At 47.2% G+C, this 21,520-nt stretch overlaps 1 protein-coding gene across 2 annotated transcripts in view; it reads right to left on the reverse strand.

Annotated features, from left to right (window-relative positions):
* Nucleotides 1-5,927: 5,927 nt before the first annotated feature.
* The window catches only part of LOC139265398 (phospholipid scramblase 1-like), a 106,257-nt gene continuing 90,664 nt past the window's right edge, over nt 5,928-21,520 (reverse strand). For both annotated transcript variants that reach the window (XM_070882390.1, XM_070882389.1), the window contains exons 8-9: nt 7,524-7,588; nt 5,928-7,417 (exon numbers count right to left, since the gene is read on the reverse strand). In XM_070882390.1, coding sequence (XP_070738491.1) covers nt 7,559-7,588 — 30 coding nt within the window. In that variant the 3' untranslated portion in view covers nt 5,928-7,417; nt 7,524-7,558. The remainder of the gene's footprint in view (nt 7,418-7,523; nt 7,589-21,520) is intronic.

The raw sequence follows: 21,520 nt of genomic DNA on the forward strand, positions 1-21,520 counted from the left end.
ACCATCAAGCTTTGCTGCGTAGCAAGCTTTGCTGTTTCCCCTTTCTTAAAACCCATTGGAAGCGAATGTAATAAGCGTGCTTTACATACATAAGCAAGTTTTACATACAATCGGTCAATTTACAATATATTACAATCCCTACCTTGAGGTGGAGGAACTCCCGATTCCTCAGAACCTCCTAATACTGATAAGCCCTACAATCCGGACCTGTGTCAGGTCAATTCACTACCTTCAGTATCCACTTTAGTGACCATCTGTCTGTCTGTCTACTCCCACTTTAGTGACCTTATTTTATCCCCTTACAGACGTGCCTGTGGAAAAGGCTAGTGGGAGCGAGGTGACAGCGTATTCCTGATCTATCCAGTGAAGGCAATGGATTATCGGGAAGGGAGTGGAACAGGCGGTTGATACGATACAGCCAGTTTTGCCCAACTGCCCAAGACAAGTTTCTACCCCACTATTTTGTGCCTTTACGCTGGTGATATGACCATATGGCAGCATGTAGACATAATGATTTTCAGCAAGGAAAGCTGCTAAAACATTACCAACAACATATTTCATTTGCGGGCTCAATATTGTTGACAACAGATTAGCATGCAAAAAGGTGGAAAATAACATGCTGATAGCTGGATGTCTCACTTGACTAGAGCATTCACTTCAACAGCAAATGAGAAAGGTCTTTGAATAATTATCTAATATCCTACTGGGTTTATTCATTGCAATCGATCATCGGAAACCACTCAGACACCTCCTCTCGATCAATTCTACACCCTCGAGTTAGAATAACCATGAAGTTACTACTAAATTTAGCAGATGTTCTGTGGGAACAACATTGCTATTTTAAATGTGTTTGTCTTGTAGCAGTGGTGAGGTACGGGAGAGCCTACGATCACGTTTAGCAGAGCTACAAAAATGAGGCGAGGAGGAACTTCTTCACTCAGAGGGTGCTGAATCTTTGGAATTCTCTGCCCCAATGGGCAGCGGACGTTCAGTTGTTGAGTATATTCAAGGTTGAGATGGATAGATTTGTCAACTCTAGGGGAATCAAGGGATATGGGGATAGGATAGGAAAGTGGAGCTGAGGTTATAGATCAGCCATGATCTTATTGAATGGCGGAGCAGGCTCGAGGGGCCAAATGGCCTACTCATGCTCCTAATTCTTATGTTCTTAACGAGCATGTACTGTGAATTATGGAGCAAAATATAATTATTTCAGTTTATCAGTATAACGATTGATGGGATATGTTGAAGTTTAAATGTTCTCATTTTATTAGCCTCAGATTACACTCACAATAATATAGAGCAGGTAATCAATCTTGTTCAGCTGGCAGTTAACAGGTTAACAGAGCTAAGTCTCCCTAGAGTATCACCCGAAAAAGCATGTCAATAATCATCTTGTTACATTTTCTGCAAGGGCAGACATCGACGAGGAGGTTCAACACCGCCTCCAGTGTGCCAGCGTAGCCATGGTCGCTTTTAGAGTGGAAGCAAGTCTTCCTCGATTTTGAGGGACTGCCTATGATGAAGCGGCTGTACAGTCAAGATGTCTGCCCTTGCTAATAATAGGCTCCTGAGTTTTCTGAGTGCCACAACTCTGCATCCAGTTCTACACTAATTGTTCGGAAGGCTAAAGAGCAGTCCGGGCCCTGGGACACTGTGAGCCACCCTGACCTGTGAGAGGACACCACCGCAGGTCGGGAGTATAAAGAGCAGTCCGGGCCCTGGAACACTGTGAGCCACCTTGACCTGTGAGAGGACACCACCGCAGGTTGGAAGTATAAAGAGCAGTCCGGGCCCTGGGACACTGTGAGCCACCCTGACCTGTGAGAGGACACCACCGCAGGTCGGGAGTATAAAGAGCAGCCCGGGCCCTGGGACACTGTGAGCCACCCTGACCTGTGAGAGGACACCACCGCAGGTTGGGAGTATAAAGAGCAGCCCGGGCCCTGGGACACTGTGAGCCACCCTGACCTGTGAGAGGACACCACCGCAGGTCGGGAGTATAAAGAGCAGCCCGGGCCCTGGGACACTGTGAGCCACCCTGACCTGTGAGAGGGCACCACCGCAGGTCGGGAGTATAAAGAGCAGCCCGGGCCCTGGGACACTGTGAGCCACCCTGACCTGTGAGAGGACACCACCGCAGGTCGGGAGTATAAAGAGCAGCCCGGGCCCTGGGACACTGTGAGCCACCCTGACCTGTGAGAGGGCACCACCGCAGGTCAGGAGGATAAAGAGCTGGAGCGGCCACTGCAGCTTCCAGCACGAGCCGACACAAATGTGCGACGGCTTTGAGGTGGACGACGTCACCAAGACCCAAGACGCCGTTTGCAACGTGGGGCCCTGGTAAAGTAGAGGAGCGGGAAAGTCGTGGCGGACTTGCGATGAGTGATGGGGGTGGAGGAGTGATGAGGGTGGAGGAGTGATGAGTGATGGGGGTGGAGGAGTGATGAGTGATGAGGGATCGTGGCTGAGAATTGGTGGATGATCGTGACGGACGTTCGGCGAATGTTTGGTGCAGAGGAGCGGCGAGTGTTTGTGGGGGAGGTTCGGCGAGAGATCGTGGCGGAGTTGCAGCGAATGAGGGTTCGGGGCTCAGGGGCAGCACGGGCCAGCCCACACTGCGATATGTGCGCGCACTAGGTCCGTGCAACAGAGCAGATCTTCAGTCATCCTGGTTAATACTTGCCACTGGATAAAGAGCTAGCTCTGTCAAGCCCATGTGGTGGCTGTTGTGCAATCGTCATCACACATTAAAGAAATCCACGCACAGGCATCTTCCACCCTTCAATTGGAGTTCAGAACTGGAACATCGGGTCCTTCATTGAAACATCTGTGAACTCATATGGAAGCAAGTCATCCTCATTCGAGGGACCACCTATGCTGATGACATTTTCTGATGCACCCTTGAGGCAATAGTAGAGCAATGGCTCTTCCCTTAGTTGCATCGTTATTAATGAATAAGAGGAAAACAGCACGGTGAAGTTATTCACCAGAGATATCAGATCAGCTGCCTGTTATACAGGTCTCCCAATTTTTATTTCTATTGACTTGGTCAAAGATAACCATTGTCCAGAAAATCCATCTCATACTGAAAGAATCAATCAGCCAAACTTGTACACAATGGCCAGTGAGAGTCATCATGATGGCAGCATTTTAACTTTAAGAGCGATAGAAGAGCTAAGGATTGTATTGCCTATTAAGCCCCTTAAAGACCTTACATTTCCTGCTAAAATGTGTTCTCATCTTCTTGTGATTTACAAGTTGTGTAACAACTGTGTAGAATGAATAAGATTGTGGCTATTTTGGGGTCCTTTGCTTCAATCCCATTAGTGTCTACTCATAAGGCCATTGTGGGAGGAGGGTTTTGTTTGGCCCTGAGATAAGAGCGCTTCGCATACCAACAATGCTAGACAAGCTGCAGCACTGTATGAGCCCAGGTTGGCAAAATGATACTAACATTGACACTGGGCAAGGCGGCAAATGACACCCATTGGCAGAGACAAGCATCCCATTGCAGACAGATTGATGGGTGTTACTCCTGCACATAATTGCAGGAGACAAAATGTTCCTCAGTAAGGAGATATGGCCGAGTGACTGCTGCAAATGTAGTTAAAGACCTATATTCGAAGGTAGTTTTGCATGCAGCGATTCACATGTGGCTCTTGTGTCACAATATATGTGATATACTGGCACCTCCAGCTAGCAGAATGATAACTACACATAGCAGGGGAAGCAATGCAGGAAATGGCCAATACCCCACCATGTGCATCTCCAATATCACTGCAGAAACAAAACTACTGGGCTGCATATTCGTCCTGGCCACAGTGACAGTGGATCTTAGACTATGAACAGCGGGTTGGAATTTCTGCCTGCCCCTTGGCTGTACACTGACATTGGTCCATATCCTGGCATCAGGTTGAGTACTGGGAACATTTATGGCATCCAATAGCAACAACGACAACAACCTGTCTTTATATAGTGCCTTTAACGTAGTGAAACGTTCCAAAGCACGTCACAGGAGTATTACGAGATAAAAAATTTGGCACAGAGCCGCATAAGTAGAAATTATCGTAGGTGACCAAAAGCTTGGTCAAAGAGGTAAGTTTTTAAGGAGCGTCTTGAAGAAGGAAAGAGAGGTAAAGAGGCGGAGAGGTTTAGGGAGGGAGTTCCAGAGCTTGGGGACCAGGCAACAGAAGGCACGGCCACCAATGGTTGAGTGATTACAATCAGGGATGCTCAAGAAGGCAGAATTAGAAGAGTGCAGATATCTTGGGGGATTGTGAGGCTGGAGGAGATTACAGAGATAGGGAGGGGCGAGGGCATGGAGGGATTTGAAAACAAGGATGAGAATTTTAAAATCGAGGCGTTGCTTAACCGGGAGCCAATGTAGGTCAGTGAGTACAGGGGTGATGGGTGATTGGGACTTGGTGCGAGTTAGGACACGGGCTGACGAGTTTGGATCACCTCTAGTTTACGTAGGGTAGAATGTGGGAGGCCAGCCAGGAGTGCGTTGGAATAGTCAAGTCTAGAGGTAACAAAGGCATGGATGAGGGTTTCAGCAGCAGATGAGCTGAGGCAAGGGCAGAGTCGACGATGTTACGGAGGTGTAAATAGGTGGTTTTAGTTATGCTGCGGATATGTGGTTTAATTTCAGCACTACCTCTGGCTTCATAGTGGGGTCGGTGAAGTTCAATTCTTTTTTTAATTTGAAATTTGAATCGGGCGCTTGGATTGGTTAGGAAAAACATCCAGTTTAATAACACCCCACCCCCATCTCTCACCCGCCCCTATTTCACACCCACCTCGACCCCCAACACCCACCCATCCCACCCCCACCCCACCCCAGCTTCTCTCTGCACCATGGCCCGTAGCACTGCTGGATACCTGGAAAGCACTGGTTCACAACCACAGGATGTCCCAAAACACTTTACAGCCAACGAAGAAATTTTTTGTTTGAAGTGTAGTCAATGTATGAAATGTGGCAGCCATTTTGCGCACAGCAAGCTCCCACAAATAGCAATGTGATATTGACCAGAAAATATGTTTTTTTTAAAAAAAGAGATGTTGATTGAGGGATAAATATTAGCCAGGAGACCAGAGATAGCTCTCCTGCTCCTCTTTGCTATAATGCCTTGGGATCTTTTACGACCAGCTGAGAGCAGTTGGGGCCTCGGTTTACGTCTCATCCGAAATACAGCACCTTGGACAGTGCAGCACTCCCTCAGTACTGCCCCTCCGACAGTACGGCACTCCTTCAGTACCGCCCTTCCAACAGTGCAGCACTCCCTCAGTACTGCCCCTGCGACAGTGCAGCGCTCCCTCAGCACTGCCCCTCCGACAGTGCAGCGCTCCCTCAGCACTGTCCCTCCGACAGTGCAGCGCTCCCTCAGCACTGCCCCTCCGACAGTGCAGCACTCCCTCAGCCTGGAGTTTTGCGCTCAAGTCTCTGGAGTGGGACTTGAACCCACAATCTTCTGATTGAGAGGTGAGGATACTACCTACTGAGTCACGGCAAAATCACCCTGTAATCTGTACGTGATGCATCATTCCCACTGAGAAATCTTCAAAGTGATGTTCAGTGATGGGTGTCGATTGAATGGCTCCCCATTTAATTTCCCTCTCCTGTCTGTCCAGCTTATGCTGGTTTACCATTAACATTGGGCCTACTATCTGCGACAAACCCTAGATTTACATTGCAGCACCAACTGTCGTGCTTCCATCAAATGTTTGAAATAGAAATTGGTTGGCATTCTGCCGTTTCAGGAAAGGTGGAGAAAACAAATTGAATGTAAAAGATATGAGGTGTAAAGCAACCACATTGCCATCCTTTATCCAGAGCAATGTCAGCAAATGAGGAACCTATACACAGGCTTCTGATTTTGTATGGAGAAAGAATGGCCATAATAAAAACACAAGCTCCAGCACAGTTTAGTAATCCTATTATATTTATTAAGTTATTAAAACTTCTAGGCAATACAGGAATCTGGTTAGTATAGAAAGGCAGGGGTTGAAATTGCCCCGTCTAGTGACACGGTTGGCGCCTCCGGGGGCGCTAACAGGACGTTAAACTGTTTTTGCCCGAGGTGGGGGCGGAGAGCTACTGGATCTGGGAAATTGCGTGGGAGTAAGCGGAGGCGCTGCCACGGTAGCGCCATGCTCCACCGGTAGCGCCCCAGGCCGCCACACAACGGGCGATATCATCATCACCGTGCGTGGTGACCTCTTTGCGCCCCGCGCCGACCCCTTCCCTCTCAGTAGCCCACGAGGCTGCCAATAAATGCCTGCGGGGCGCAAGTTAAAGAGGAGTTCAGGAGCACCCCGTGCTGCCATCTTGCTGGTTTGGCCGACTCACCAGTCGGCCTGACTTGGTCTTTTGTTGCATGGTCCGGGCCGCCATCATGCAGCCCGGCACTCTGCATTGGGTGGCGGGCTGCGGCCTCGCACCCTGCCGCCCCGGTGGCCCAGTGGAGGCCGTCTGAGGCCCGGCAGAGTGCGCAGCGGCCCTCCCCTTTAACCGAAGGCGAGGGGCGTTGATACGCGTCAATGCTACGCAGAGCATCCACGTAGCGCTCACCAACCCGCCCCAGAACCTGCCCCAACAGGAAGTGGAGTGCACGATATTGCGCTTCACTTCCTGTGAGGGGCGATAACCGCGGTCGGGGCGGGACTTCCACGCCGGACACAGGAAGTCCCGCCCTGAGTCGGTTACCGCCCCAATCAGGGCGCTGGGAAATTTTGCCCCCTCAGTATCAGATACAGTCAGGACTAATGTTAAACATTTGGACGAAACAAAAGCTTGATGTTAATAAACTACCTTTGCTGACCTGATCCCAGACAGTGCATATTATTCAGCATGTCTATCATATTTGAAAAATATACAATATTCTAAAAGTAACTACTCACTCAATCAGAAAATATATATTATAGTCTGCAGCAAATTGGTCCCATGAGGTGGAGAGAAACAGTAGTGCAATCTTTCATATTTTTGTTTGCATTTAAACAAAGTTGCTGCCACATGAAGAATTCAGGCCGAGCTTTCTGCTTTCGCACTCCTGTTGTAGATCAAGGCGTGCTAGAGGCACATCGTGGAATATTGTGAATAGAGGATAGCGCACCCATTATGCAGACTACTTGCTTTTGTTAACTTAAATCCATTTAAGTTAATGGACAGAAAGTTGCCCCTTGAATCCAAGATTCCAGTGGTTGGATTCTGCTTAAAATACGACTAATTTTACAGAAGCAAAGACGTCAGAGACATTGAAAAGTCAATTATGGTCAGAATCAGGTACTCGTCCCAACACATCAACACCAGTTTTGTTTTAATTTGTATTTTGAAAGCTGTGAAGGATATCCATTATTAGCATATCTCAAGAGAAGGTGGAAGAGTTAAAATGAGCTTCATAATCTCTTTCAATCTCTGTAAATGTAATCACAAAGACAGTCATTAGTACCGAGCTGTAGAATTGACAGAACTCTTGCTATACATAGGGCTAAACAGTAACCGTTCCCACATATATACTCACAGTATTGTTTCAGAGTTTGGTCAGATCCTTGTTCATTAATTGCTTTTCTCAAAGAACATAAAATCCTGCAAAAACAATATGATCCCGATTATATGTAACGGACACTATATATTTTTAAACAAAATGATAAAAGAAAGCACCCTTGCCAAGGATGCAGGTTAATCTACTTTGTGATGTATTGCCAGATATTTAAGCTGCTGAGAGAGGCGATAAATCACAAATAAGCCCTTGACATTCTTCACTGACTAAACAGAATTGAATGGAAACTCTAGATATCATTCAACAGAACCAACTACACTATTCAATCCTGACCATTTTTATTTCATAGATAACATTCTAATGCTTCCAATAGAACTGGATCCACATTGTTCCTTGGAGCATTTGATTTATATCTGCACTTACCCTTATGACCTTCAATCTCTTCTTAACTACAGATTTATCCAGCTCCCTTTAATTGAGTTCATCAAAATTGTTTTTTTTTCTTGCCAACAGTGTATTCCACAGAACTGCTATGCTATTTGAAGGAAAGCTGAAAGGAATGGGCAGCGGAGGAGGGGGACACAGGATAAAGGGCTTGGACCTGAGGCAGCGGAGGAGGGGGACACAGGATAAAGGGTGTGGACCTGAGGCAGCGGAGGAGGGGGACACAGGATAAAGGGTGTGGGGCACGAGGCAGCGGAGGAGGGGGACACAGGATAAAGGGTGTGGGGCACGAGGCAGCGGAGGAGGGGGACACAGGATAAAGGGCTTGGACCTGAGGCAGCGGAGGAGGGGGACACAGGATAAAGGGCGTGGACCTGAGGCAGCGGAGGAGGGGGACACAGGATAAAGGGCGTGGACCTGAGGCAGCGGAGGAGGGGGACACAGGATAAAGGGTGTGGGGCACGAGGCAGCGGAGGAGGGGGACACAGAATAAAGGGCTTGGACCTGAGGCAGCGGAGGAGGGGGACACAGGATAAAGGGCTTGGACCTGAGGCAGCGGAGGAGGGGGACACAGGATAAAGGGCGTGGACCTTAGGCAGCGGAGGAGGGGGACACAGGATAAAGGGCGTGGACCTTAGGCAGCGGAGGAGGGGGACACAGGATAAAGGGTGTGGGGCACGAGGCAGCGGATCTGAAGCAGCGGAGGAGGGGGACACAGGATAAAGGGCGTGGACCTGAGGCAGCGGAGGAGGGGGGACACAGGATAAAGGGTGTGGGGCACGAGGCAGCGGAGGAGGGGGACACAGGATAAAGGGTGTGGGGCACGAGGCAGCGGAGGAGGGGGACACAGGATAAAGGGCGTGGACCTGAGGCAGCGGAGGAGGGGGGACACAGGATAAAGGGCGTGGGCCGTGAGGCAGTGGATCTGGAAAGAAAGGGCAGTGGAGGAGGCGGACACAAATCCGCCGAATTCCAAAAGAACAGCAACAACAAGGAGTGATTTCACAGGACTGTAAGTAGGTGATTGGTGGATGAGTATTAGCATTTTATTCTCTTTAACGTAACTAGATAAACTAATTAATATAACTATAAATAATCGTGTGAATGAAGCCTTTAAGAGAGCGGGAGAAGCAGCTGGAGATAAAGCCTAATTTTAAGACGTTTAGGGGGAGAACTTGGCCTTCCTTGTGCTTCCTGTTAGTGCCTCTGGGACGGGGGAGGGGGTGATAACGGGGCGATACCAGCTCCGTGGCCAGGCATGGCAAGAGTACCGATGCCCACAAAATTGCTGTGGGGGTTTGCAGTGGCGGTCACCCCTAGCACCATAATTTCCTGCAATAGCGGAAATCGTGACATCATCAGGCGTGCAGCTCCCCATTGCTCCCCATTTGTGCCCCTGGAGCATCGCCAAGCGTCAACCCCAGCAGCTGCAGGAGGCGTTGTAAGGTACGCTGGCCGGTTGGGTGGCAGTAATTAAAGGTAATGCTGCTCGGGTAGGTAAAAAATGTTTCCAGCCCTGAGGTGACTTTTTTTCCCATTTTGCTGTGCCACGATTGATCAGCCCTGCACTCTGTTAGAGTGCTTGGGACTGATTGATGCGAATTGCGTCTGCCATTGGCGATGAGGGAAAACCTTGTAAAGCAGAGCCTGCAGCGATGGCCCTTCCTTTTAAGGGAGGGAAGGAGCCTATGATCCCGGCATCATTGCACCACTACTGCCCCCCTCTTGCTGGCTTTAGCACGCCAAGGGAAGTGGTAGCACTTGATTTAGCACTCCACTTCCTTCCTGGAGCACTAAACTGGAAGTTCGCATTGGCTTCACTTGTGCAGCGCCCGGCAATACTTTTGCATTACCGCAAAAGTTATCACCCCAAACAGGGCGCCACGCAATTTCTAGCCCTTAGTCATGAATTTATTTTTGTAAGTTAGTTAATCGCCTATTAAATAGAGGCATGGCAGGGTTCCTCAATCCCATGGAATGCACACCCTGTGTCAAGTAGGAAATCCAAGACGCTTCCCATGTCCTGGACAATCACATGTGCAGAAAGTGTCATCGGCTGGAGAAGCTCGAGCTCCTGGTTTTGGAGCATGAGCAGCAGTTGGTGTCACTGTGGTGCATCCATGAGGCTGAGAGCTTCGTGGATATAGCACGTTTCAGGAGGTGGTGGCCACGCAGCGTAAGAGTGTGCAGGCAGAGAGGGAATGGGTGACTGCCAGACAAATAAGGCAGTGCAGGAGTCCCCCGAGTGCATCTCACTCTTCAACCTACTGGTGAGGATGATGGTTCCTCTGGGGAGTACAGCCAGAGCCAAGTCCACGGCACCATGAGTGGCTCAGCTATACAGGGGAGGGGGAGGATTGGGAAGGCAGCAGTGGTAGGGGATTCGATAGTTAGCGGAACAGACAGGCGCTTCTGCGGCCGTAGTTGTGATTCCAGGATGGTATGTTGCCTCCCTGGTACCAGGGTCAAGGATATCACTGAGTGGCTGCAGGACATTCTGAGGGGGGAGAGTGAACAGTCAGAGGTCGTGGTCCATATCGGTACCAACCACATAGGTAGAAAGAGGGATGAGATTCTGCAGGCTGATTTTAGAGCTAGGAAAGAAATTAAAAGCAGGATCCCAAAGGTAGTAATCTATGGATTACTCTCGGTGCCATGCGCGAGTGAGTATAGAAGGAGGAACAGAGAACAGATGAATGTGTGGCTGGAGAGATCGTGCAGGAGGGAGGGCTTCAGATTCCTGGGGCATTGGGGCCAGTCCTAGGGGAGATGAGACATATACAGGCCAATATCGTCGCGGGAGGGGGGGGAGGGGGGGTTGCTCGAGCTGTTGGGGAGGGTTTAAACTAATTTGGCAAGAGGATGGGCACCAAGATGTAGCATTACAAAGGAAAAACAAAGGCAACAAAGGATTGCGAGAGACGGATAGCACTGAAGTAATTAATAGTAAGGTATTAGGTGGGGTCAGACTAAGAGAGAACACGGGATGATATAAAATAGGTTTACAGTGTATGAATGTGAATGCTCGAAGCATAGTAAACAAGGTTGGTGAGCTGCAGGTGCAAATGGCCACATGGGAATATGATGTGGTGGTAATAGAAACATAGAAAAATAGGTGCAGGAGTAGGTCATACGGCCCTTCGAGCCTGCACCACCATTCAATAAGATCATGGCTGATCGTTCAACTCAGTACCCCTTTCCTGCTTTCTCTCCATACCCCTTGATCCCTTTCGCTGTAAGGGTCATATCTAACTCTCTCTTGAATATATCCAATGAACTGGCATCAACAACTCTCTGCGGTAGGGAACTCCACAGGTTAACAACTTTCTGAGTGAAGAAGTTTCTCATCTCAGTTCTAAATGGCTTACCCCATATCCTTAGACTATGTCCCCTGGTTCTGGACTTCCCCAACATCAGGAACATTCTTCCTGCATCTAACCTGTCCAGTCCCGTCAGTATTTTATATGTTTCTATGAGATCCCCTCTCATTCTTCTAAACTCCAGTGAATACAGGTCCAGTCGATCCAGCCTCTCCTCATTTGTCAGTCCTGCCATCCCGGGAATCAGTCTGGTGAACATTCGCTGCACTCCGTCAATAGCAAGAATGTCTTTCCTCAGATTAAGAGACCAAAACTGAACACAATATTCAAGGTGAAGCCTCACCAAGGCCCTGTACAACTGCAGTAAGACCTTCCTACTCCTATACTCAAATCCCCTAGCCATGAAGGCCAACATACCATTTGCCTTCTTTACCGCCTGCTGTACCTGCATGCCAACTCTCAATGACTGATGTACCATGACACCCAGGTCTCGTTGCACCTCCCCTTTTCCTAATCTGCCGCCATTCAGATAATATTCTGCCTTTGTGTTTTTGCCACCAAAGTGGATAACCTCACATTTATCAACATTATATTGCATCTGCTATGCGTTTGCCCACTCACCTAACCTGTCCAAGTCACCCTGCAGCCTCTTAGTGTCCTCCTCACAGCTCACACTGCCACCCAGCTTAGTGTCATCTGCAAACTTGGAGATATTACACTCAATTCCTTCATCTAAATCATTAATGTATATTATAATTAGCTGGGGTCCCAGCACTGAGCCCTGCGGCACCCCACTAGTCACTGCCTGCCATTCTGAAAAGGACCCGTTTATCCCGACTCTCTGCTTCCTGTCTGCCAACCAGCTCTCTATCCACTTCAGTACATTACCCCCAATAACATGAGCTTTAATTTTCACACCAATCTCTTGTGTGGGACCTTGTCAAAAGCCTTTTGAAAGTCCAAATACACCACATCCACTGGTTCTCCCTTGTCCACTCTACCAGTTACATCCTCTCAAAATTCTAGAAGATTTGTCAAGCATGATTTCCCTTTCATAAATCCATGCTGACTTGGACCTATCCTGTCGCTGCTTTTCAAATGCGCTTTTATCTTTTATAATTGATTCCAACATTTTCCCCATTACTGATGTCAGGCTAACCGGTCTATAATTACCCGTTTTCTCTCTCCCTCCTTTCTTAAAAAGTGGTGTTACATTAGCTACCCTCCAGTCCATAGGAACTGATCCAGAGTTGATAGACTGTTGGAAAATGATCACCAATGCATCCACTATTTCTAGGGCCACTTCCTTAAGTACTCTGGGGTGCAGACTATCAGGCCCCAATAACTGAGACCTAGTTCAAAAAAGGACAGGATTGGGTATTAAATATTCCTGGATTTAGGGTGTTCAAAAAAGACAGGGCAGGAAAGATAGGAGGCAGTGTGGCAGTATTGGTTGAGAATGTTACAGTGCTGGAGAGAGAGGGTATCCTGGAGGGATTAAGGACAGAATCTATATGGCTAGAGTTAAGAAATAATAGAAGTGCCAGTATTCTACAGGCTGCCAACTGTGAGAAAAATATCGCGGAGCAAATTTACAAGAAATTACAGAGAGATGCAAGAACGATAGAGTAGTGATAATGGGGGACTTCAACTATCCTAATATAGACTGGGATAGTAATAGTGTAAAGGGCAGAGAGGGGGAAGAATTTCTGAAGTGTGTCCAGGAGAACTTTCTTGATCAGTATGTTTCCGGCCCGACGAGGGAGGAGGCATTGCTGGATCTGGTTCTGGAGAATGAGGTGAGTCAAGTGGAGCAAGTATCAGTGGGGGAACATTTAGGGAACAGTGATCATAGTATTATAAGGTTTAGATTAGCTATGGAAAAGGACAGGGACCAATCGAGAGTAAAAATACTTAATTGGAGAAAGGCAAATTTCAGTGGGATGAGGATGGATCTGGCCCGGGTAAATTAGAATCAAAGATTGGCGGCAAAACTGTAATCGAACAATGGGCTGCCCTTAAAGAGGAGACGGTTTGGGTACAGATGAGGTACATTCCTACTATGGGGAAAGGTAGGGCAACTAAAGTCAGAGCTCCCTGGATGATGAAAGAGATAGAGAGTAAGATGAAGCAGAGAAAGAACGCGTTTGACAGATGTCAGGTCGAGAATACATCTGAGAATCGGGCTGAATATAGAAAGGAGGAGTAGTGAAAAAGAAAAAAAAGGGGCAAAGAGAGGGTATGAGAATAGAATGGAAGCTGACATAAAAGGGAATCCGAAAGTCTTCGATAGGCATATAAATAGTAAACGGGCGGTAAGGGGAGGAGTGGGGCCGATTAGGGACCAACACGGATACCTGCGCACGGAGGCTGAGGGTACAGCTGAGGTACTAAATGAGGACTTTGCATCTGTCTTCACCAAGGAAGAGGATGCTGCCATAGACATAGTGAAGGAGGAGGTAGAGGGGATATTGGATGGGATAAGAATTGATAAGTGGGAGGTACGAGAAAGGCTGGCTGTACATAAAGTAGATAAGTCACCAGAACCGGATGGGATGCATCCTAGGACGCTGAGGGAAGTGAAGGAAGAGAGGTACTGGCCATAATCTTCCAATCCTCCTTGGATACGGGGGTGGAGCCAAGGACCGGAGAATTGCAAATGTTACATTCGTGTTCAAAAAAGGGTGTAAATATAAACCCAGCAACTACAGACTGGTCAGTTTAACCTCGGGAGTGGGGAAGCTTAAAGAAATAATAATCAGGGCCAAAATTAACAGTCACTTGGACAAGTGTGGATTAATTAAAGAAAGTCAGCACAGGATTTGTTAAAGGCAAATAATGTTTAACCAACTTGATTTGAGTTTTTGATGAGGTAACCGAGAGGGTTGATGAGGGCAATGCGGTTGATGTGGTGTACATGGATTTCCAAAAGGCATTCGACTAAGTGCCACATAATAGGCTTGCCAGCAAAGTTGAAGCCCATGGGATAAAAGGGACAATGGCAGCATGGATACGGAATTGGCACAATGACAGGAAACAGAGAGTAGTGGTGAACGGTTGTTTCTTGGACTGGAGGAAGGTATACAGTGGTGTTCCCCAGGGGTCGGTACTGGGACCACTGCTTTTCTTGATAGATATTAATGACTTGGATGTAGGTGTACAGGGCACAATTTCAAAACTGCAGATGACAAAAAACTTGGAAGTACAGTGAACAGTGAGGAGGATAGTGACATAGACAGGCTGGTGGAATGGGCGGACACGTGACAGATGAAATTTAACGCAGGAAAGTGCAAAGTGATACATTTTGGTTGAAACATAGAAATATAGAAAATAGGTGCAGGAGTAGGCCATTCGGCCCTTTGAGCCTGCACCACCATTCAATAAGATCATGGCTGATCATTCCCTCAGTACCCCTTTCCTGCTTTCTCTCCATACCACTTGATCCCTTTAGCCGTAAGGGCCATATCTAACTCCCTCTTGAATATATCCAATGAACTGGCATCAACAACTCTCTGCGGCAGGGAATTCCACAGGTTAACAACTCTCTGAGTGAAGAAGTTTCTTCTCATCTCAGTCCTAAATGGCCTATCCCTTAGCCTAAGACTGTGTCCCCTGGTTCTGGACTTCCCCAACATCAGAAACAATCTACCCGCATCTAACTTGTCCAGTCCCGTCAGAATCTTATATGTTTCTATGAGATCCCCTCTCATCCTTCTAAACTCCAGTGAATAAAGGCCCAGTTGATCCAGTCTCTCCTCAAGAAAAGAATGAGGCGAGGCAATATAAACTAAAGGGTACAATCCTAAAGGGGTGGATTAACAGAGAGACCTGGGGATATATGTGCACAAATCATTAAAGGTGGCAGGGCAGGTTGAGAAAGCAGTTCGTAAAGCATGTGGGGTCCTGGGCTTCATGAATAGAGACATAAGGCCTAAGTTTCCACATGATTTGCACCTGATTTTTAGGAGCAACTGGTGGAGAACGGACTAGCTTAGAAATCGCAATTCTCCACATTTTTTTTTCTGCAGTTCCAGTCAGGTAGAACAGTTCTACTTTGGAATAGAATTTTTTCTTCAAAAGGGGGCGTGTCCGGCCACTGACGCCTGATTTGAAAGTTTCCACAGTGAAAACGTACTCCAAACTAACTTAGAATGGAGCAAGTGAAGATTTTTGTAGAACTGAAAAAACCTGTTCTACACATTAAAAAAATCAGGCGCAGGTTACAAATTAGGCGTCCAGAACGAGGTGGGGGGGGGGGGGGGGAGGGAAGTCATTAAATTCTACAATAAATCCTTATTTATACTTCTTCAATATTATACAAATAAATCCAACCTGAATAAACATTTATAAGCAAAGAAAAGATTAAATAAACCATCTTCGTGCCTGTGTGCTTCAGGCACGGAGAATTCTGCAGTCAGCCTGAGGCGCCTGTTCTTCCCGCAGGGGGGGGGGGGGGGGAGGAGGCGCCCGTTCTTCCCGCGGGTGGGGTGGGGGAGGCGCCCGTTCTTCCAGCAGGGGGGGGGGGGGGGGTGAGGTGGCACCCGTTCTTTCCCGCGGGGGGGGGGGGGGGGGGGGCGAGGAGTAGGCGCCCGTTCTTTCCCGCGGGGGGGGGGGGGGAGGAGACAGTGAGAAGGCTGCAAGTGCTGATGGCAATATGCTTTTATTAAAAAAATGTTCAAAAATTAAACAGCTACAAAGAACTACAAAAATGGCCACGTGACAATGTTTTTTTCACACTGCGCGTGCGCAGTGTTACCGGCAGGAAAAAAACTAATTTAAATAGTACCCGCTCCCTCCCACTTACAAAATCGGCGCGAGTGTAGACTCCGCCCCCCTGGGCGCCGCTCCAAACAGACAAGGAGCTGCAGGGCGCTCCAGAATCGCGATTTTTTTTTTTAGGCGCCGTTTTAGGTGCGAAAAACGGGCGCCCAGCTCGGAGGGGCGCCCGTTTTTTATCGTGTGGAAACTTGGGCCCCATAGAGTATAAAAGTGTGGAAATAATGACGAACCTGTATAAAACACTAGTTCAGCCTCAACTTGAGTATTCTATCCAATTCTGGGCACCGCACTTTAGGCAGGATGTGAAGGCCTTGGAGAGAGTGCAGAAAAGATTTACGAGAATGGTTCCAGGGATGAGGGACTTCAGTTACGTGGATAGACTGGAGAAGCTGGGGTTGTTCTCCTTGGAGCAGAGAAGGTTGAGAGGAGATTGGATCGAGGTGTTTAAAATCATGAGGGGTCTGCACAGAGTAGATAGAGAGAAACTGTTCCCATTGGCGGAAGGATCGAGAACCAGAGGACACAGATTTAAAGGTGATTGCCAGAAGAACCAAAGGCGACATGAGGAAAAACATTTTTACGCAGCGAGTGGTTAGGATCTGGAATGCGCTGCCTGAGAGGGTGATGGAGGCAGACTCAATCGCGGCTTTCAAAAGGGAGTTTGATAAGCACCTGAAGGGAAAACATTTGCAGGGCTACAGGGAAAGGGTGGGGGAGTGGGACTGGCTGAGGATCTCTTGCAGAGAGCTGGCATGGCGGCCTCCTTCCATGCTGTAATCATTTCATGATTCTATGAAAGGGGGAAATCGATCACCTGTGGCTCAGTGGGTAGCACTCTCGCCTCTGGGTCAGAAGTTTGTGGGTTCAAGTCCAACTCCAGAGATGAGAACACAAAATCTAGGCTGACATTCCAGTGCAGTACTGAGGGAATGCTGCAACATCGGATTTCAGATGATACCTTACACTGAGGCTCTGTCTGCCCCCTCAGGTGGATGTAAAAGATCCAATTGCCACTATTTTGAAGAAGAGCAGAGTTCTCCTTCATGTACTGGCCAATATTTATCCCTTAACCAACATCACTAAAACAAATAATCTGCTCATTTATCTCATTGCTGCTTGTGAGATCTTGCTGTGCATAAATAAGCTGCTGTGTTTCCTGCATCACCACAGTGCCTACACTTCACTGGCAGGAAACGCTTTGGGACATCCTGAGGTTGTGGAAGGTGCTATATAAATGCACCTCTTTCTTTTCTGTCTCCAATCTCATTATGGCTTGCATCTTTTAGTTTACAATCATAGCTCACTGTAAATTACTTGTTTAAATCTACATTACTGTCTCCCTATGTTATAAAGGTCATGCCTCTTAATTTCTTCAATTTTGTCAAGTGTAATTTTACAAAACTCTGCCAGCAATCTGTCATTTTAGGTGCCAGAATCATCCCATTCACTGAAGCTTCCCCACTATATGGAGATTCCCTTTGGCAGACTGACGTAATAATTCTGTTCTAAACTGTACAGTGAGCACATCGGGCCGATAATGCGGTCCCAGCACACTGGTGCTGCATACCCCAAGTCCAAATGGGCTGGCCTTACAAAAGAATGTAATGGAAGCCTATTTCAAAACTTAAAAGTTGCTCCAAACACATTGTTCGTGATGTGCTGGGAGAGCTTGCAGGAGCGGTAATTCCTGTGCTAACAGGGAATAGTTGGCAGTTCATATCTCAGATCTAAAGAATCTTAATTGAAGGGTAGGATGATAGAAGGATCGCACCTGAGCTAAGTTAATGTTTTGAGGTCGAACATTTCAGCAGCATATAAGCTGAAGACACCGACTAAGGGCAGGGGCACCAAGGTTAAAAACATACATTTTCTTCCTCTCCTTCCTCGCAGTGCCCAGTTATAATTGGAACTGAGTGACTGAAGCTTCATTACATGGGCTTGGGATTGATTTAAATAACTTTCAGATCCTTCATGAGTCCTGCGCAGAATGTGTGCAGGATCTGAACCTCAGCGGCCGGTACACTGGGTCCACATTGCTCAGTGAAGGGCTCATTGGGAATGGCTCGGGTCTCCGAATCTGGCAGTACTGCTGCCTTACGTGGTCTGGTTCTTCAGGTGCCTGCCGCTGTTTTATTGACCCATACCTTATGAAGCAGCAACCACTGTCATGTCAAATCAAAATTCTAGCACTCAGACGAGCAGATGTATTCTTCATTTGCCCTGAAGTTGAATTACATCAAAGACTGGGAAATAGCAAATGGATTTTAATGTTAAGTAGATATTGTTTTGACCATGATGATTCATTTAACAGTCACATTGTCCTTCACTGCGTAGAAGCAGGAAAATGAAGTGATCATTAGTTGTAAATAAAACAGTGTTGTTGAGTTCTCAATCCAATAATCTTACATAATTTAAAGTTATTTAGTTCACTATTAGCTACTGGAGTTTGAAAGTGATCTTAGGCATTTCTAACATAAATCTATTCTAGGTAGAGCCATGGTTTTTGAGGCCAGGTAAAGTACGGCAGCACATTTTATATAGACTCTTAGTTAAGTATATAAAAGATGAGGAAATTCAGTAACATGAACATACTTCAACATCATTATTGGGGTCCCCTGCAAAGAAGCATATGTGGGCTTATAATAGTTTCAGAAAAAAATAAAGGCAACTGTTCTAAAAGTACAAAAGCATTTCAAATCGTTAGGACAAGCAGTTAAACCATTGCCTAGGTCATGGCCTATTTGAAGCTGAAGTTAAATCGTCCATTTTGCAGGGTGTGTAGATGCAGCACATACAATGCAACCTGTGATGGGGGCTAATCAAATGGAGATCAATTGTTGGCGCCACAACAAATTCCAGTCTTGTAATTAAACTGCTTTAGCTCCTGGCAATGTACAAAACCCCCTGTTTGCATTACAAAGTCATTTCTTGGTACTATCGCCCATCTCCGCCCCTGCCTCAGCCTGCCTGCTGCTGAAACCCTCATCCATGCTTTTGTTATCTCCAGACTCTCCTGGCTGGCCTCACATCTTCCATAAACTTGAGCACATCCAAAACTCTGCTACCCATATTCTATCCCATTCACCCACAACCCTTGTGCTCGCTGACCAACACTGGTAACACCTCAATTTAAAATTCTCATACTTGTAATCCAATCCCTCCATGGTCTTGTCCCATCTTATTTCTGTAACCACCTTCAGCCCCATAACCCTCCAAGATCTCGGTGTTCTCCAATTATGACCACTTGTGCACTCCCAATTTCCATCGCGCCACCACTAGCGGCTGTGCCCTCAGCTCTGGAATTCCTTCCCTCAGCCCCTCAACTTCGCTCTCCTCCTTTAAGACCTACTTTTTTGACCAAGCTTTTGGTCACCTGTCTTAATATGTGGCTCAGTTGTCAAATTTTGTCTGATAACGCTCCTCTGACATGCCTTAGGATGTTATTCTACACTGAAGGGGCCATACAAGTGCAATCTGTTGTTGTTTCTGCAGCACTAGCTTCACATGTAAACAACTGTTGGTATGCAAGCTTGCACAAGCACAGTTGTTTTGAAGTCACAAACAGTGCAGATTTATTGGCAAACTGCTACAGTCCCTATATAGATCAAAGGCACAAACATTTGTTTAGCTGGTCCACAGGGAATGGGTAGCAGTTCCAAGCATTCAGCCAGGCCAGTTGTGACCAAATACCTGCCACAACGGCTTGAGTGGTTGGAATTCCTACCTGTCAGTCTCTGCTGAAAAGGATTTATGTTGCTCGAGGTGGTTGTGGGCGTGGGACAGCGCCAGGCCGTTTGGTGGCAGACATGCCTCGGACAGCACGAGTGCCTCTCAGTTGTTGCTTTCCTGATGAATTTGGGGTCACCGCCAGTGGCCAAGATGAGAGTAAATGGTATGTAAAACACACGAGGTGTCAGGAGTCAGTGACCTCGCTCACCCGGTAGAAAACAGACCTGGTCGGATCGGGCTCCCGGCGTACACACTGCCTAATTTTTACATTCCGTTGGCTTCAAGAGAAAGTAAATTCTGGTGGGTGAAGGACAGGCAGCCAATCAGATCGCAGCAGTTTTCCATCGGGTTAGGTTAAAATGACCACCTGCATTTTGCGAGAAGTGGGTACACGGGACGAAAGCATCCTCCTGCCAGGGGCTATCCTGACAGACGTTGCTGTGATATAGCAGGGTAGGAGATGGAGAGTTGGTCCAATTGATTCATCCTCCAAATCCACTGACACTTGTGCTTTTAAGAACAATGAATGTTTCTTAGCAACTACGACTGAAATGTACAAGGAAATGTGAAGTATATAATTAAAGCCAAAAGTTTGTAGCAGATTCAGCACGAGCTCTTTGACACTCTGACACAGAGAACTGGAAAGTCAGGAGTTGCATGCAGTGTTGCTTTAACTGTGCACGAGTAAGACACGGAAAGGAGGGAAAATGTTCACTTCCTCAGATGGAAGATCGGACACTTCCCTCCTCTGCAAAACATGAGCAACCATCTTATTCCTCCGTGAAGGGCCTTGGGATGGTTTTCTACATGAAAGGCACTGAATAAATGCAAGTTATTGCTGTCCATGTCACAATTGTCACAGTGGACAGACGTGCTTGAGGTTGTGAGTTTCACCATTGATATTACACATGGCTTAACAATTTGGAAATGCGACTTCTGATTATTCTTTGATTGCCGCAATTATGATCATTATAATTATTGGGCTAGAATTTCACCGACTTTGCGACTGGGTTTCACTGCGATCTGACCCTCCGTGGCGAAAACCCACTCAGCGGGATCTTCGGGCACCTCTTTGCAGCGGAACTTGCAAGTACCGCCGGGGAGAGGTGCGCTGATGTGAATCAACGTTTAATGCCGCAGATTGTGTTACCGTCGTAATTTCGTCACTCTCCGCCACGCCCAGGGTCAAAGCTGCCCTGCCAGCGGCGGTAAGTATGAAGACCTGCAAAAAAGGGGAGGTAAAGTTTTTATTTTTAAATTATTTTTCAGCGATTTAGTAGGTAAGGGTTTTGTGAATGTTTTTTGCAATTTTCTTTTGTTTTTTTCCCCCCCTCCCAAGGCCTCTCCTTGCAGTGCTACCGGCTTCGGACAAAAGCTGCCGAAATTCACGGTTTGCGCTGCGAGTCCTCGTGGATCGCCGAGTTCACCGAAGTAAAGGCCGAAATTTAGGCCTAAAAACGGTAGCGCAGAGAAAACGGTAATTTTGGTGTAAAACTACCATCTTCACCGACAACCGAAATTCTAGCCCATTGTCTAGATCACCATAAGTGGGAAAAATGGAGAATAATCACTGCGCTCAGTGAAGTACAAGCATAAGTTCAAAATGAATATTGTGAATTGGTTTTCCTTTCCGAGATAAACACATACATGGAAGAATTTGTTGCTCAGAGCGTAGTTCCAATGATTTGTAACAGATGTACATATGCCAGGTGCAGAGAAGTGGAATGATAGAGGACCCCACGGATA

Source organism: Pristiophorus japonicus, chromosome 6 (assembly GCF_044704955.1).
Source record: "Pristiophorus japonicus isolate sPriJap1 chromosome 6, sPriJap1.hap1, whole genome shotgun sequence".
NCBI classification, from domain to species: domain Eukaryota; kingdom Metazoa; phylum Chordata; class Chondrichthyes; family Pristiophoridae; genus Pristiophorus; species Pristiophorus japonicus.